The sequence below is a fragment of the Strongylocentrotus purpuratus genome, unplaced genomic scaffold (assembly GCF_000002235.5).
Source record: "Strongylocentrotus purpuratus isolate Spur 01 unplaced genomic scaffold, Spur_5.0 spur5_scaffold_5, whole genome shotgun sequence".
Classification (NCBI taxonomy): Eukaryota; Metazoa; Echinodermata; class Echinoidea; order Camarodonta; family Strongylocentrotidae; genus Strongylocentrotus; species Strongylocentrotus purpuratus.
Window position 1 is genome coordinate 43,904,044 of NW_022145611.1, and position 19,059 is coordinate 43,923,102.

Sequence of the window (19,059 nt, forward strand, 5' to 3'; positions counted from 1 at the left end):
GGCAGTTCTTACAAACGAAAAGGGGCACTCTTGTCCTATGTAAAAATGCGTACTATACCTGAAAAAGTGGGGCGCTGTGCCCCCTGCCCCCGGGAGGCTTTTTTTGGAGCGAGATGCTCTATAGTTTCGAGCATTTTAAGGGTACAAACCCTTGCCAGTCGGCATGCATAGCATTGTCTGCAATATGAGACTACAGTAATAATAATAATGAATAATAATAATAAAAACGTTACTTATAAAGCGCTTACCACCGAAGTCTCTAAGCGCTAGTAGCCTGTTGGAGAAGGAAACAGACACTGACATGTAGAAACTGCCAGAATATAGGCTCTGCTCAAGATTGTAGGAATTGTGGTAAACAGGCGCGCCGGAAGCAGTTTGGGATTGGGGGAGGGGGGGGGGGGGAAACATTCCAGGGGCAGTAACGTAACGAGAAAAAAGTTCGGAAGGGGGGGGGGGCGGCAGACGAAAAATCTGCATCACCACCAGTCTTACACGTTACATGCAGGTCCCGTTGAACGTTTTTCAAAGTGGAGTATTATCGATCAGGTATATAGAGCGTAAATTGGCGTGGGGTCCAGGGCATGCGACTCGGCAGGAGGTCAAGGGGCTGAGCCCCCGGAAGCTCAGGGGTTTTAGGTATTTGATTACGGTTAGATGAGCATCCAGGGGCCCTCTGTAAGGCAATTGACGTGTTCCAAGGGGGGGGGGAGAGCCCCCAGAAGCTCAGAGGTTTTAATATTTAACTACGGTTAGGTGAGCATCCAGGGGCCGTCTTAGGGCCCTTGGTGTGGTCCAAGGGGTAGAGCCCCCGGAAGCTCAGGGGTTTTAGGTATTTAATTACGGTCAGATGAGCATCCAGGGGCCCGCTTAAGGGCCCTTGGTGGGGTCCAGGGGGCAGAGCCCCCGTAAGCTCTCGGGTTTAAAGCATTTAATTAGGGTCAAAATGAGCATTTTTTATACCTTATTTGTGACATTGGCAGGTCACTTATTTTTTTCTCCGTCTTCCTTTCTTTTTCTCTTTAACATACTTTTTCAAAAAGGAGGGGGGGGGGGGGGGGGCTCGAGCCCAGCCACTTTGCAGACCATGACATAAAGGCTTCTAAATAAGCGTACTTCGCCTGAATTTGGGAATTTCTTATTTTCCAACAAACGTATAAAAAGGTATGACTTACAAAAAAAATGGAGAGCAACAACAACAACAACATTTGTAAATCACTTGTTTCGAATAAGAAATACATCACCCCCCCCCCCCATCAGTACGCCAGCATTCAGTGGCTCATGTCTTCTCACCCCTATAACAACAAAAAAACGGACACGCTTTCCCATTCTCGCACAATATGTCCACGATATGTGCGTATCGCTATTATAGAGACCTCCATTGATAAATACCGTATAGGTGGCATACGCAATGTTTATGAAATTCAATTCCTGTGAACTTTCCTTTTTCTTTGAATGGAATTATATACGTGATTTAATTCAGGTTTTTATTACTGTTACGTTCTTTTGGATTAAAAATACAAACCATGTTTACTCCTTTACTGTTTTTTGTTTTTTTTTAGGGGGGGGGGGCGTTTTTTTTTTGGGGGGGGGGGGCAAAAATGCGTTTTGCCCCCCCCCCCCCCCCGCCCCCACACTTTTTTGACTTGTGGTAAAGTGTCAAGTTAGAGTCTTCGCTTGCAGACACAATCATACATCATTCCATTCTCTCAGTCGCATGAGTAGCAATTGACGGCCAAACCGCGTCGGTGATTCAGTATGACGTTCAGTGGCGGATCCAGGAATTTCTTACGGGGGGGGGGGGGGCACAGCATCGCATGGGGTGAAAGATATTAAAAAAACGATGAAGCGAAGCGACAGCGGCGAGGCGTCAACGACGAGGGAGCGGAGCGACCAAGCGGGGGTGGGTTCTGGTCTTCTGGAGGGAGTCAGAACACCCTCCCAGAGTAGGAAGCATTTGAAATTTTAGAACCACATTAGGCGCAATTTCAGTCACTTCCTGGAGTAGTATGACATTATCTCCTACCCCCTCTAAAAGAAGGAATCTTTTGCAATTTGAAAACCAAATTTGACGGCATGTACTTGAAAAAAAAATACTCTTGTCCTCCATGTCAGTAATTTTTTTGAGAGAACTCAACTTCTTTCACCATTATAGACACAAGATAAAATGCCCACAGTATGGGTTTACTGCAGCTGACATTAAATTTTCTGGACCCACAATCTGTATGGTTAATAAATAAGCAGTTTGCATCAAAATAACAGTACATTAACAACTTAGTACAGGAACATATACAATTTCCACAATCTAGATCGTTTAAATAAAAATGAAGGGGAAATGGTTGAAGCTCAAACTGGAAGCAACAAACATTACAATTTATTGTATGCGATGGAAATGATTGCGAAACGGATAGAAACTTTGTGTTAGGCAGAATTGTACTCTTCGCGGCCACAGGATGACAGAAAATAATATGACAATGAAACGAGCAACTGTACGTGGCAGGATTAATGGCGGGGACATGATCTGCTGAAAGAGCACTTAGAATAGGTATATCGGAAAATTCATTCAAGAGTAAGTTATAAGTTATAAGTTATAAATGAGATAAAATCTTTGGCATTAGTCATGTTCGACTTAACTTTGTCCTCCTTTTTCTCATCTCCCCTTTTCTCTTCCCCCTTCTACTTCTTTCTCTCTTCCCTTTTTCCTTTCCCCCTCCTCAGTTACTCCTTTTATCCCTTTTCCTTTCCCCCTTCCCCTTCCCCCCTTTTTACCGGGGGGGGGGGGGGGCGTGTGCTCCCTGAATCCGCCACTGACATTGTGGTCTCGGACATCGACTCGAAGAACAGATAGAAGTGGGTCTGGACATGGATCATCATCATGACCTATATGTATTAATGTTAAAAAAATATAAATCTATGTTAGACTAATATGTTTTCACATTACAAAATTGAACTATGTCAAATTCATATTGAGGAAGTGATGACAATTCTTTGAACAACTTAGGGATATTATCAAAACAATGATATATAGTTGTATCCCCTGATCCCCTGTGCTGATCCCCAGCGGCCCTGACATCTTGACTATTTTCTTTCTATTCCAAAATTATCGTCCCGGATGATCTGATGTGGGGAGGATACTCGTCAATCGATTTCTCAGGCAATTTAGACTTTTTTGGTCTGAGTGATTATAACGATTATAACGATATGACCATGGGTGTCGATCCCGGGGGGGGGGTAGGGGGTATATACCCCCCCCCCCCCAATATTTCAGGTGTGGGGGGGGGGGTGGCCTGTACAATCGTCCCCCAATAATTCACCATAAAAAAAAATGAAGAGAAAAATTAATAATGAGAGCCCGATGAGAGTAGTTAATTGTTATTACTCGCAAGATGACCATCAATATACACATTTTGCTATCTCATTTTCAAAATACACACGTAAATGAGACTATATGAGACAAGAATAAATTGAATTCTCGCTCATACGGCTTCATCAGAAATTGATGAATTTATTCAATTTATTCAATCAACAGCATCATAGAAATGCAGTACGCCAAATGCAAAGCCGCAGCGTTATAAAGCAACGAGCTAAATGTTAAGCGCGAAGCGCAAAAGTGCAAAAGAGAGGTAGAGAGTGGGAGAGGGAGATAATGAGAGACAGAGAGGATACAGGGGTGGTAAAAGAAAGAGAGAGAAAGAGAGAGAGAGAGAGAAAGGAAGAGGACATAGGAAGAAAAAGGATTAAGAGTCGAGAACGGCACAACGAATCGTCTTCTTCAATTTAATGAAACATCAAAGCTTCCGCGCTTCGTGCGGGAAAGGAGGGGGTATGGGGGGAACTGAATTTAGACAAGGATTAAGAGTCGAGAATGGTACAACGATCGTCTTCTTTCTTTAACAATTGAATGAAAGGTCAAAAGAAACTGAATTTAGACAAGGATTAAGAGTCGAGAACGGTACAACGAATCGTCTTCTTTCTCTAATAATTCAATGAAACATCAAAAGCTTCCGCGCTTTGCGCGGGACGGGAGAAACTCCCCCTTCCTGCACCCACCCTTCCCCCCTAGGGAGCGCGCTTCGCCGCTTTGCGTGCTCACTGTCGCCCCCATAAAAATAGAATCCTTGCTACGCGCTTGAGCTAGAGGATAATAATCGTTATTGAGGGTGATTTGAAAAAGTTAATAACTTGGAAGGGAGGGGGTGCAACTTGCCACACGCTTCTACCTCTTGGTTGCTTTGATCCATTGCCAAAAATATTTTGGCACCCATCACCCCACCCCCCCCCCCCCCCCCCCCCCTAACTACTGGTAGGCCTAACGAAATCGACACCGTTGGATATGACCTTTTTATTCATTATTTTAATTTTTTAATATGTCATGTAATTTTTTTTAAAACTCTTCATTCTTTTGTTTCCTGGAAGCACTGAAAACTGAAAACTGCACACTAGAAATTTGAAACAGTAGAACACGGAAGAAAATGGGAGTCTGGGAGAAACATAAATATAGACTAATTTAGTCAACATGCGCTGACAAGCCCCTGGCCTGGCCTGCAGCACATTGCCAGACAGACAAGCGCTGCGCGAGGCGAGTTAGCAGCAGACTTTGACCCCTGAAGTTCAGCGTGTGTTGCCGATCTGTTTTCGTGCCCGGGTTGTCCTTCTGCTTACTTAGTTCTGGATCTGATCTGAAGCCGGAGAGCCGTGACTACATTTGTATCCAAAACCAGGAGAATTTGTCTGCGCTGCCCACAATGGCTGATGGTAGCTCGAAAGATCTGCCCTTCAGGGTAGAGTATGCTAAAAGTAACCGTGCATCGTGCAAGTCATGTCGCAACAAGATTGACAAGGAATCATTGAGATTGGCCAAAATGGTGCAGGTAAGTTTCAGTTTTTGACTTTAGCATAGCCCCATAACCTATGGGGATCACACCCAACATGACTGGCTACGCACCCGCGTCCAGAAAAAGTGGCGAAAGGGTGTCGTTTCCTTAAAAAAAGGTCTTTTTTCAAGCACTAATCAAACAAAAACCACAAGAAGGGGTACCTTTTCAGGATCACAGGTTTTGACGTTTTCTTAAAAAAGGGTCATTTCAGAAAAGGTGCTTGCAATAATACGCCATTAGCTTAGCCTACCTGATTACATTAGATTAGGGTCCATTTCTGAGCTTGATGGACACGGTGGGTAGCATTACTTATGAGAGTGACAGAGATTCCAAGTTCAAAGATCAGCTATGCGTGACATTTTCATGACTCGGCGCGGGCAAGGGTGTAGCGTATATTAGGTCTAGAGTCTAGTGTACGTTTCGAAATCGCACGCCCACGTGAAGTGACGTGATAGCCAGCCTGCATGCATGCTATGTGCATACGACAAAAGTGGGTGCGTGACAGCGTTTTTTGGCCCTCGATGCGTGACTGTCGCGCACAATGCGTGACACTTGGTAGCTCAGGATTGACCCCCTTGGCTCCCCTCCCAGTACACTACCATGACTACTAAGCAGTAGCATTAGTTGTCGGCTCCTCTCTAAAGAGAGGAGCCGATATACCCAAATAAGAGGCTAACGAACGAACTTCCAGGGACTACTCCAGAGCAATCTTGTACTTTTTTAGTAGTAATGCCTTGTAAGTAATATGGCTTATACTCGGCCCTTATCTCACTAAAAACAAAATAGATTGTCCTCCTCACAGTTAACACTTGTACTCTTTTGAGATAGACTGAAAATTACAAGTGTGTTCTACTGTTCTTCTACTTCCTGATCTATATGCATATGTGAAACCAAGCTTTGATGTTGTAAAGTCATCAATATCAGTTTGGGTCAGGCATTCAGCAACGAACTAGTAGTAGAACTTAGAAGGCTAGAGCTGAATATGATTGGCATAACCATTATAAGAATTTAATTGATTTCATGATTGATGTCACAATTTATTAAATTTGAAAGAAATTTGAAAAGAAAAATCATACTTTCGGTCACTTTTTAGAATGTGGCCTCATATTCATAAAAGTAACTGTACTGAGCCTGGTTGTTAACTATGTACTTTATAGCCATGTAAGTAGTTAACAACTAGCTTCTAAAGGTTTTTATGAGCATGGACCCTGATGTTTTCCTTTCTGTTTTGGTTTCAGTCTCCAGTTTTCGATGGGAAGATACCAAATTGGTTCCATTACCACTGTTTCTTCAAGAAGAACAAACCTGAGTCTCAAGCAGATATAGGTAGCTGAGTATATCACTGATTGTCTTTAAAGTTTTGTTGCTTCATTAATCATTATCAAGCATTTTAATACACCATTGAAATGAAGATTATGTATGTGAGATAATATTTGTAAGGTATATGTTTTATAGGTGCCACAGTGTGATTTCAGGATTGGTTTGAGACTTGATCTTAATTTCTCAATTCTGACTTCTGAGATCACTGGTAGAGCTGCTGAATGTCTGGTTTTGATAGATCTGACACTGTCTGCAGGGCTGTCAACTTTGAGGAACTACTTGGAGGAAGATCTTTTTTCTTTAGGGGTGATAGTGAGCACTAAATAAAATCATTTTTTAATACTCAACAACCACCCCCCCCCCCCCCCCCCCCGAGCAAACAAAAATTCGCTAAACACCCCCCTCAAGTGAAACAAATTTCCACCGCCCATTAAGTAATTTTTTTGTACTCAGCACCCCCCTCCCCCTTGAGCTATTTTTTTTTTACTTGACACCACCCCCCCCCCCCCCCCCTAATACGATACACTGGTTGGTCATAATTAACCGCTATCGAACAAACCACAATGGAAGTAAATGCGCTCGATTTTAGCCGTGGAGTGAGACTCCCTCTTAATGCAGGCAGGTAGACAGCCCTGCTGTCTGAACTAGGCCTCTACATCTAGCTCACTTGAAGATAAAAGAAAGACCACTATTGATACTTCAGCATACCACACTCAAACAACAGTGCAAGAAAGCACAAAAGCTTGAATATTCATATAATGAGTGAATACTTGTCAATGGATATCTTTAACCTTGATGAGGTAATCCCTGAAGCAGCTTTTCCAAGTTTCATTGAGATGGGATGTGGTGTAACAGCAGGTGATGTTGTAGACAATAACAGAAATGTGTAAAATGTAACATACATGTATCTAATAATAATAATATTAATAATAGTGGGTTCTTGTATAGCGCTCATGTCTGTCATACATGACACTCCTGGCACTCCCGATTATTACCCTGGCTTTAGCACGGCTGCCATACGTCGCTCTAGCATTTCAAGGAATAAATTCCTGCCGGGTACCCATTTACACCACCTGGGTAGAGTGTGGCAAATGTAGATCAATGTCTTGCCAAAGAACATTAGTGCGGCGGCGGGACTCAAACCGCGGACCTTGTGATCGACAGTCCGGTGAGGGGACACTCTTCCTCATCCAGTTCTATTTCACACATTTCTAATGCTGGGATCGAGTTGAAATTGTACTATTGTACTATATAATGGATTGATGGTGCAAACTGCACTGATAAATTGTCCTGCATTATCACTTGTAATGGCTCAAGATGAAAACTGCATTTTGTACTGTAAAGTTGTAAAGTATTCCAAATTTCCTACTTGCAGGGGGCTTTCCAAGTTTGAGATGGGATGATCAACAAAGGATCAAGGAAACACTGTCTGGAAAAGAAACTGGAGGAGCACTCAAGAGTGCAGATCCTGATGCAGAAGTTGACACTATAACAACATTGGCTCAGTTTATTGTGGGCTATGCCAGTTCTGGTCGGGCTCAGTGTCACGGTTCAGGTTGTTCTGAAAAGATTGCTATGGTAAGCTCCTCAGACTGGAGTTGGAATAAAGAAGGGTTTTTGTACATAAAAGTTTTTTCTTCTAAATAGGTCATCTAAAAGTAACACTTGGTAAAGCTTCAGATGTGCCATTGGAAATCATGCAAATTGAAAAGAAAGTAGCAAAATAACCAAGAAACAGATTTCTTAATGATGCTCACTGTAAAGTGATCATTAATAGTTAACAATTTGTGACACTTCCTGAAACAGGAAATTCATCATGACACGTGCTTAGAGTCAGAATAGTATGAGCTCTTTGTAAAAGTATTTACACTCACGACTTTTTTCCCTTCTGGCTCTTGCTTCTTGAAGACTTGAAAGCGAAGTAAGGAATTTACTCATTTTGGCATTGAAATTTGGTATTGTTATTTGTGTTGTGAGTTTCTTTGACTACTGTTTCTCTTGCTCAGCAAGCTTGAGATCATTAAATATTATTAAATTCAATCATATTTTAAATTAAATATTTTCAAATCCTCAATCTTTGAATTACATGAAAATTTACTAATTTTATTAAAAGAATTTTTTGAGGATGAAAAATTGAATTTTCAGTGATAGAGTGGAACCTCCTTATGACAAACTCCTTGAAACCATAGTTGTTATATAACTTTGAATTCTATTGTATCAATGCTTAAACCAATAGAAGATGAAGAACTTGGACTTCTAATATTACCATGTTGCAATGAGAATGTGATTTAGCAATGTTCCTTGTAATGAGGCTCTATTGTGATAGAATATTTTGTTATAATAGGCTATAAAGTTTCATCCTTGTACCTGTTTAATAAAGAAAACAGTTCGGATTGCCCTCTTGAAACCAATGGAAGAACACCTAGACTATGGACCTACACCTTGCTGGTATCATGTGGATTGCTTTGTTAATGCAAAGCACAAGGAGAATGATTACACTGAATGGCCTGCTAATGGGAAAGCCAGTATGCTCACAGACTTTAACCTTCTCAAGGATACAGATAAGAAGATGCTGGAAGAGAAATTCAAGTAAGTATATCAATTACCAATTACATTATGTTGAAGGAGTGAGTTTGCATGAAACATTGTACTGTAGAAAGTAAAATAATAATAATAATAATCTTTTTAAAGTCCACTCCAAATTTTATTATACAATACATATGGTAGATCAGTATCCTAAACTTAAAAGAAAAGCAATTTCCCCAATTATTATTTATAGCTTGATGATTTTATGAAATATGTTGACTGAAACATTGCTTTTTGCTTCTTTTCTTAACGCACGGCCCAGAGTGCAATAGCGGTGAATGCAGTACGCGCGAGGTTTCTTTAGATTGGTGCCGTTCTGTGCAACGAGCCGCTTGCGGCGAGTTGACAGTGAGCACCATCTGAAGAAACCGAGCGTACACTGCATTTACGTTTTGCACAACAGGGTCAAGTGCGTTATTTGTTTTATAAAATAGCGACACAAATGCAAAACAAACAAAAGTTTAGATCTGAAGCATTAAGTTAGAGTCTACAAGAGTTATATCTAGAGTTATGTTGGTTCTAGACTAAGACTAGAGTAAGACCTTGCAAGCTTACCAAAAAGTTCACGGGATTCATTGCCTTGAGTAAAAATAAAATCCATAGGGGGTCTAGAGACGAGTCAGACAGCTGAAATTCCTGGCTTCATTATAAAATCCCAAAGTCAAAACAGGCCTATATCCAAGGCAAAATAAAGTAAAATAAAAATTTGCTTTCTAATAATACCCTGGCCCGCTCTATATAGCTAAGCTACGCGTACGCGCGCTGCGCTGGGATGGATCATGGAGCGTACAATACTTACCTACGTTTACAATTAAAATGCACTCATATTACAATGCACTCAGAAAAGGGGCGTACTATACGTACGCGTGCGTGCTGGATATCCATGGTAACGTGTAATATAACCTTTTTTGCGCTTTCTTCTGCAAAATCGTGCTTGCATCAAAAATTTGTACATGTCATGTGACGCGTATTGACCAATCACGATGCTTACAATACTAGAGCCATTTTATAATAAATAATTCTTCACACAGGAAAGCAATGCCAAAGACTAAAGGACAAGGCAAAGGCAAAACAGATCCTCCTCCAGCAAAGAAGGCTGCTCCAAAAATCAGCAAACTAGATCGAGATCTCAAGGTAAAAATGCTCCCCTATAAATTAATTGATTGAGAATGAATAGATTTTCATATTTTCATACAAGACAGGTATATTTTGAGGCAAACACAGGCTATTACATGGAACTAAGTATCCCTGAAGCTTTTAGATGGAGTATTGAGCATTCGTTTTGATATATCCAAGGCTATCGCGAGGCCTGGGAGGTTTTCACAAACTTGTCATCAGTGACAAATAAAAGTTTTTCTGATTGGTTAACAGCAGATTTGTCACTGGTTTTTGTCATTTGTCTTTGAAAAAAGGCTTTGTGAAACTGGTCCCTGGTAATGGAACTGCATCATGATAGAAACTGGCTAACATTCGTATGGCACATTTCAAGAGGATGATTTGGTGTAATGAAACTGAAAAGGCCTCATCAATATTGATCATGTACTATTGTTGCAACGATTCTTTTACCTATTTTTGTTAGTAGTCATACCAAAGTTTGGAATGTTTTTTCAGTCGCATCCTTTAGCTGGTCAGATGTTTTCGATGATAAGACAATTGAATAAGGCATTAGTTTGAATGCCACATTATTTTACACACAGTATGTAATTCCTTGCAATTCTTCAGATATTTTAGAATATCTTACAAATGTTTATTTCCATTGTATCTTCAAGTAAGGATGTAATCTAAATCAAGCAGCTTATTTGCATTATTTGTCATGATACTTTTACATCTCTCTTTCTCTATTCTTGATATGAATTTGAATGATCAGACCCAGAATGATCAGTTATGGGCAATCCGTGACCAGCTTTACCGATGGGTAAAGAACAATGGACTGAAGGACATACTGGAAGCTAATGATCAACTAGTTCCTCCAGGAGAGAGTAGGGTAAGAAAGAATGGATTTAAAGTTCCGTGCTCATTAAGAATTATTATGTAAGAATTAATATGAGAGAGAAAGTAGGGTAAAAACATGCATGTATTGATTACTTGCACAGATTCCTGTTAGAAGCAATGTAGTCAATGACTCTAGAATAATGAAGAGGTTTCCATATTTCACAGTCTTACTAGATAAGTTTTTTCATAAGGTTATGTTTGTGATCATCCTCATCTATGAATATATTTTAGGAGCTCAGCTTTGCTCCTTGTATCAGCTACTACTTTGAACACTTCTCAAAACAATGAGGACAGCAAAAATATATTTTAGCAGATTCAATACTTTTGAAATGCTTAAGGCAAGATTGTACTGCTAGAGCTAGATTAATCCTTATTATCCTATCCTTCAGCTTCTAGACAGTGTGGCTGATGGCATGATGTTTGGTGCCCTTGAGAAATGTCCAGAATGCGAGAATGGCCAGCTAGTTGTGAGTTCATCAGGTCTGAGCTTTAAGTGTACAGGTAACCTGACATCCTGGACCAAGTGTCAGTACAGAAGCAAGGATGTTCCCAGGAGTAAGACATGGCACATTCCAGAATATCTTAAGGAAGATATTGATTACTTGTAAGTATGAAATCCTCATCCACACATTTATCAGGTCACTCCTTGACAGTTGAAATAGCCTGCTCCACGGAATTCCGGAAAAAGATATGGCCAAGCTGCAGAGAATCCAAAACTCTGCAGCACGTCTATTCTCTCTCACCAAAAAAAAATGACCATGTATTACACCAACCCTTAAACAATTGCATTGGCTCCCCATTAAATTTCGCATCCAGTTCAAAGTTCTTCTTTTAACTTTCAAGTCTATACATGGTCATGCCCCAAATTATCTTTCTGAAATGATTCAGTTATACACGCCCAATCGGCCCCTTCATTCTGCAAATTAAACTCTCTTGACCGTTAAAAAAACCCCAACACGTTCTTAAATTGTTACCTTGTTATCTTATGTTTGATAATTTCACTTTTGTTCTCTTGTCATTTTCTGTTTAGTTTTACTTGCATCAATATTGTAAAGCATTTAGATATAAATCTCTTATGAAAAGCGCTATATAAGTAGAAGTTATTATTATAGTTGAAAAGTAATATGTACTTATGATATAATGGATATGTCTGCATTGTCAACTATTGTTGGACAATCATTCTTTATTTGTCTGCATCAATGCAAGTGATATCGAATTAACTTCAAGTTCAAATGTTGATAACACTAACAAATCTTGGTTGTCTTATTAGTTCATTTTTAGTTTGTTGTGAATCCTTGCATATATTTTGGTACTAAACATGATTGATAACTTATTTTGATTATTTTTTTTAAATGTTAAAACAGGAAAAACTTCAAATTTGTGGCGTACAACAAGGGTAAGAGACTGTTTCCGGAGGAGGAGGAAGGGGCTTCTACATCAGCTGCAAGTCAAGATGGAGCTGGTGATGGCAAAAGGTTTGCTTATATTCCATTTACAATGTCACTTGTATCTTTTTAAGGCAACAACTAAGCAGCACATATCTTTTCTCATCTAAACCAAATACTAACTACCTTTGGATGGTTGTATGGACCTATGTGTCATTGGTCCTCTATGCACTTGTTGCCATATCCTGTTAGGGCAGTGATCGCTGAGGGCCAACATAATGTCTATAGTGTTTATTCACATATCTTGTATGTCCTATAAGTTGATGTCCAATTAGAGATAGGGTTTCTTTAAATCCAGTGGCTCTTGAGACTCTCATAGTGCACATTCAAAAATTCTGTTTTTAAATTTTTTAAATTTTTTTAATAGATATTTTTGAAGTATGATACTTAGCCTGATATCTGATACCCAGACTGAAAGATATTTGGTGTTTAGATAAAACTAGAATTATGAAACTTATTCTTCTACAGAAAGATAGTCAAGAAACCTGAAGATAAGGCCCTATACAACTGTACTATTGTACTTCATGGCAAATTGTCCAAGAGCAATAAACAACTGAAGACAACCATCCAGGATCTAGGAGGAGAGGTAGCTACTAAAATCACACCAGAAACAGCCTGTGTCATTAGCAATGAAGGTGTGTTTTCTCTTCTTTTTGTTGTCAATTTGAATTGCCATTCAATCCGGTAGAAGTAAGGAACTTGTTTTGTGAATGCAATCATGTGTACATAGCACTCCCTAGGGAGTGGAGATGGTGCACACATTGTGTATTCTGTCATGGGTGACCCATTATTTTCTTATTTGTTGTGGGCTTTATTTAGTGAAAAGATTATAATGTTAGGGCTAGAGTTACAATCAGGTTTTAGGTTAGATTCAGGGTTTGGGTTATGGTCAGGGATAGTGTGGGACCCGGGACCGGATACAGGGTTAATAGGAATTTGGTCACTGTTTGACATTGACCGCTGAGCAGTTATCCGTAGAGCACATGTCATGCAATCTGGATATCAATCCAAACATAGTTATTGAGAGTTTGAGGCCTTGAACTTTTAATGGCATGAAATTTAATGGTACTTTAATCAATATTACTGAAAATGACAATGTTACTGAACAAGGTGAAAGTATAAATAGTTTTGAATTGATGCTGTAAATTGGATATGTGCATGTTTAAATTCTTGTTTTTTATCAGTAGTTTCTTTCAGATGATCTTTAAAAAAACAATTTTGTTTGTATTGGTAGAAGTGTGAAGTACCAGTTTGAAAGAATGCAGTCTATCAGACTTCTTTTTTAGTTGAAATTGTTCTCCATTTTGATGGGATTGGGATGAGAGGATGGAGAAACAAATTTCCCTATCATAAGTAAACTAATTTTGTTTGTTTGCTATAATTTCAGCTGAGGTCAAGAAGATGAACAAGAAGATGAAAGAAGCTGAGAGCAATGATGTCCATGTTGTTTCAGAGGATTTCTTGGATGCTGTTAAGAATGGAGGTGCAGCTCTGATGATCACTCAACACAGCATCTCTACTTGGGGATCAGATGTAAGATGGTGCTATTACTATTCATTCTCCATGCATACCTGCCATTGTCTTTCTTGTATAGCAATGTGTTTTCATTGTAGATAAGATTAAATCACCTGCCGACAAACATTTACAGTTAAAATGAGCATAGCTCATCTTAGAAGCTTGCAACTTGTTGGCTGTCAGAATAGTATGGGAGTTTTAGAACTAGAATTCTAGTGCTTATCCAAATGGGATGAAAAAATAGAGAGAAAAATATCCAACATTGCCACTTTTCTATAAGTGGATAAGGAAGAACTAACCTGAAGGGATGTTAATCCATGTATGATGTATGCTGAAGGGAAATTCATTAGAAATCAAATATACAAAAAGATGCAACATTCTGTAAAGAATATTCAATATATTCAATATGAGTGACAATATTTTCTGTCCTCATTTAATGCTTTTGTTGTTGTTGTTGTTGAGATTTTGCATAGATTTTAATTTCTTAGTCATTATTTCTTAGTCTATATTTCAAACCTGTTATTTTTTCCAGCCTACTACTAGAATTGCTGATACAGTTGCTGGTCAACTACCAACTAAAAGTATTGGTCAACTTCAGAGAGAGAAAGATGGTAAGAAATTGTTTTCATTCTATGAATGTTTCTCCTTTCTGTGCAGCTAATCTTATGACAACTGTATGTTTATTTTGCGTCTCTTAAAAACATCTCATCATTATTTAACCTTTTGGGGAGCTTTTCTCTCTGTATGTTCCTTTTATTACTAGGAAGAAATGAATATGGGGAAACATCAATGAAATGATTAGGTAGAAATCAAATATAAACTTTGAAATGAGACGATCCATATTTAGAGAATGACAAATAGTAATTTAGGCTGGGGAATCTATAGGATATGCTGATTTTAAAAATATATGTAAGTAAGGGCATTGTAGGACAGTCTGTTTGGGTGGATACTTGAACTCTTAATCCTATTTTGCCAATTACTATGCAGTTTAAAATGCCAATGTGAATTTTTATGCCTCCGCCACCGAAGGTGGTGCCGGAGGCATCATGTTTTCGGGTTGTCCGTCCGTACGTCCGTACGTCCGTCCCGTTTGACCGTTATCACAATATCTCAAGAACCATTTAAGATTTAAAGTTAAGACTCGGGAATAGTATTTATCACCATAGGAAGACGATCTGATTAGATTTTGGAGTACAAAGGTCACAGGTCACAGAGGTCAACTTATGAAATTCCTTGTATTGAGTTTGTTAGCGCGATATCTCAAGAACCATTTGAGATTTAAACTTCAAACTTAAGGATAGTATGTATCACCATAGGAAGACGATCTGATTAGATTTTGGAGCAGGTATGTCAAAGGTCAAGGGTCACAGAGGTCAACTTATGAAATTCCATACATTGAGATTGTTATCATGATATCTCAAGAACCACTGGAGATTTAAACTTCAAACTTAGTGATAGTGTGTATCACTATAGGAAAAAAATCTGATAACATTTTGGAGCATGTAGGTCAAAGGTCAAGGGTCATAGAGGTCAACTTATGAAATTCCATACATTGAGATTGTTATCATGATATCTCAAGAACCACTGGAGATGTAAAAACTTCAAACTTAAGGATAGTATGTATCACCATAGGAAGACAATCTGAATAGATTTTGGAGCACGTAGGTCAAAGGTCAAGGGTCACAGAGGTCAACTTATGAAATTCCATACATTGAGATTGTTATCATAATATCTCAAGAACCACTGGAGATTTAAACTTCAAACTTAATGATAGTGTGTATCACCATAGGAAGACAATCTGATTAGATTTTGGAGCACGTAGGTCAAAGGTCAAGGGTCACAGAGGTCAACTTATGAAATTCCATACATTGAGATCGTTATCGCGATATCTCAAGAACCACTGGAGAATTTTCACTTCAAACTTAATGATAGTATGTATCACCATATCATAATATCTCAAGAACCACTGGAGATTTAAACTTCAAACTTAAGGATAGTGTGTATCACCATAGGAAGACAATCTGATTAGATTTTGGAGCACGTAGGTCAAAGGTCAAGGGTCACAGAGGTCAACTTATGAAATTCCATACATTGAGATTGTTATCATGATATCTCAAGAACCACTGGAGATTTAAACTCCAAACTTGTTTAAATTGCTCTATGGCGGAGGCATCATTTTCGACTGCGCGCAGTCAAAATTCCATCTAGTTTCCAATACTTCTACCTTGAACCATAAGGTCAATTGACTTAAAAAAACTAAAAAGAATGGCTATGTGAATGCTAGAATATAATTTAAAATATCTATAATCTAAAAACATTTTAAACACCATCTGAAATACATTATGTTGTCTTAATCTCAGTTCAGTTTACTATATGAATTATCTCTTGAATTTATTATTTATATATTATTGTGCCTTGCCTGAAGGTTTTCATATTTGTGCATTCTAGATTCACATTTTTTTCTAATACAAATGCATCTGTGACCTTTGACCTTGCAGAGTCCAAGTTCACCTCTGTCATGCCGAAGACCTCCAAGATGCAGCTCAAAGGAGGAGCTGTGGTAGAGGATCAAAATCTAGGTAAGCAAAAGCTCTCTATTCAAATTTCAATGTTGATTTTTGTGAAGAATTTATTGTGACATTGATGGCTGCTGTGCAAAGATAGGTGTTTAAAAAAAAAATCAGATGCTGAGGGGGCCTATTGACCTTGAGGTACTGTGGTACTTATGGAGATACCTCTAGGAAAATCTGAGGAAGACTGTAATGTGTAGTGGCAAATTATCGATCTTTTCTCTTTTCATAAGAGTATATTATCAACCTTACTATGTTTATAACCACATCAAATTGTTAAATAGTACCTTTGGAAATGGAAATGTGTTACAAGCGAAATTTGCAAACTAGTTTTCCTATTGACTTGATGTCAAATAGAATGCCTTTTGGGAGCAAAATATGTGATAGGGACAAGATCAGAAAGTATGTAGAATAGAGAGAAATAGAGGAGAGAAGAAAATGTGTGAGGGAGAATCATAGAAAAAGAGACAAAGGTAGGATGAGAATATAAGGGGGGGGGGGGGTAAGGAGGGCATTCTAGAATTATGGATGAGGATAGATCAAAGATTAACCAGCGAGGAGATAAGAGTTAGTAAGCTAAAGGTGCAAGTCCGATAGGAGAGGGGAGAGAGAGAGATACAGTAAGGAAAGGACAGAGAAAGAATAGGAAAAGAATAGAGAGAGAGAGAGAGATAAATAGGGAAGGAAGTAATTAGAAGGAAGAGTGTTTAGAGTTGACCAACACTGATGGAAAATGTCAGTGATACAGTGTCTTGTACCGTGAATTGAACTTTAATGCATCCAGTAAATCAGCTGTCTCTCCTGACCTTAGGAAATAAGATGTTTTATGAACCATGACTAAACGGCTCCCAAACTGATTTATTATAAACCTTCAGCCACAGTTGCTGATATTTTACAGGAGGGGGGGGGGGGGGGGGGGGACTCTCGCCTTCCTTGGGACATGTTTTATTCAGATGAGATGAAGAAAGATGGAGATTATGCCAAATGTATGTGATCAGCCCAGATTATTCAAGAATTGATGAATTGAATAGACCTATAGCTGCTTCTGTGAAAGTAATGTATGTACTTAGTACTACATGTACTTCATGAAAGGCTGAAAGCATAAGTCAGGGTATCTTTCACAAAAAAATGTAAGCATGAAATCAGAAAGATATATACTGTTTCCCTATGTCTGTAATATGGTATTACAATTTTGACAACTGAGAAGGCCAATCCTCTTGTGTTTAGATGTGGAATTTGTGAATACATGCAAATATATTTAATACGCCAAAATGGTGGATATTTCTTGCGTTCTCATGTTGATCGTTACTTTCAAACTCACGATCTGCTTGCAATAGTATGATATTATTATTCATATTTTGTTTAATTATCTACTTTCTACGTGCACAGTCAAATTGATAAATAAATGATCCTTTTATTATATTGAACAAATTAACATCAAATTTACAGTAAAATAATTCTGTTGATATGTATAGTTAAGACTATCTAAACTACTGTACCTTGCATGTATTTCATGAAATAAAAGTGTTGCTGATGTTCAATTGATAGACATGTACAAGAGAAGCAGACTTGTCAGAGCTGTAAGATGTCAAATTGCTGCCGTTAATGTGTAGAGAAGTGCCATAATGCTTCAGATTGTGTGTTTTAGAACCTCCCTCTCTTATTAAAGAGTTTGCTAGTTTGAGTGCTTTTACTACACAATCTAGGAAGTCAGCGATTGGTGGAGCTGAGAGGTGTGTAAATCTGAACTGTGATGACAAGTGCCACTGATGGTTATTGATTTCTCAGTCTGACATTTAAAACTGTTACATCCTCTATATCGATGTTAGGTGTTTGCTCTGTCCCATTTTGCTTTTGTGTAGGAAGAATGTCATTTGTATTTCATCGCTGCCCAGTTTGATATGTTGCAACTGCTTAAAAAAGTCTCTAGTGTTGCATCTAGAAGATTTTCCTAGCTTTTAATAAACTGTATGCCTCTTCTCTTTCATATTTTTACAATGAAAGTGTCTTTTTCAAGTTTCGAAGCTTTTGTTTTGTTTTGTATTAAATCAAGGAATAATTTAATACTCACATTTGTTACATACATGTACATGCATTATGTACCTGCACTTAACAGTATGGATATGCTCAGAGCCTCGTCATACATTGAGTTGATCTGTATTTTTAAACTTATTTAATTTAAAAAAAAAATATATAAATGTGGCATTATTTTATATTCCTTCTCATTTAGTCAATTCATTTAGTCTGTTGTGAAGCAATAGTATAACCCGCATAGCAGCAGTTGTAACTTGTAACAAGTAACACATGTTATTTTTTTTTTTAAAGAAGCAAATATATGTAAGGTATTTGACACAGATCATTTTACTGGCCTGTTTGTGTATTTATGGTCATGGCAAATTTATAGGTGTCTTCCGATGTGTACGACAGTATAAACATTGCCTTGGTGTGATGAGTTTGTTAAATGGCAGTGAAAATTGACACACATTGAGATAAGAAATTTACTGTGAATGGCTGCCAGAGGCTCTGTAAGGTAAATAACGGAAATGCTTATGTTTGTATGGATTGTCTTCATTAGTATCTTCTGTTCTTCATTGTAAGAGGGAGATGTTTTGGCTTAATTGGCTATTACAAGGCCTTCAGATTATTAATGAAAAGTTGTATTTCTCTCTCTTGTTCTTGGCCATCTTACTTATCTTTTTGCCACACACAATCTTTCTCTCTTTCTCTCTCTCTCTCCCACACTCTCTGTGATACAAA

The 19,059-nt window shown here is 38.5% G+C and overlaps 1 protein-coding gene across 1 annotated transcript in view; it reads left to right on the top strand.

Annotated features, from left to right (window-relative positions):
• The first annotated feature begins 4,537 nt into the window (after positions 1 to 4,537).
• Positions 4,538 to 19,059, top strand: part of LOC752216 (poly [ADP-ribose] polymerase 1) — a 40,181-nt gene continuing 25,659 nt past the window's right edge. Inside the window, exons 1-12 of the mRNA XM_030998348.1 lie at positions 4,538 to 4,868; positions 6,113 to 6,200; positions 7,570 to 7,772; positions 8,575 to 8,783; positions 9,812 to 9,914; positions 10,648 to 10,764; positions 11,162 to 11,376; positions 12,137 to 12,247; positions 12,686 to 12,852; positions 13,605 to 13,750; positions 14,265 to 14,343; positions 16,231 to 16,311. Coding sequence (XP_030854208.1) covers positions 4,743 to 4,868; positions 6,113 to 6,200; positions 7,570 to 7,772; positions 8,575 to 8,783; positions 9,812 to 9,914; positions 10,648 to 10,764; positions 11,162 to 11,376; positions 12,137 to 12,247; positions 12,686 to 12,852; positions 13,605 to 13,750; positions 14,265 to 14,343; positions 16,231 to 16,311 — 1,645 coding nt within the window. The 5' untranslated portion in view covers positions 4,538 to 4,742. The remainder of the gene's footprint in view (positions 4,869 to 6,112; positions 6,201 to 7,569; positions 7,773 to 8,574; positions 8,784 to 9,811; positions 9,915 to 10,647; positions 10,765 to 11,161; positions 11,377 to 12,136; positions 12,248 to 12,685; positions 12,853 to 13,604; positions 13,751 to 14,264; positions 14,344 to 16,230; positions 16,312 to 19,059) is intronic.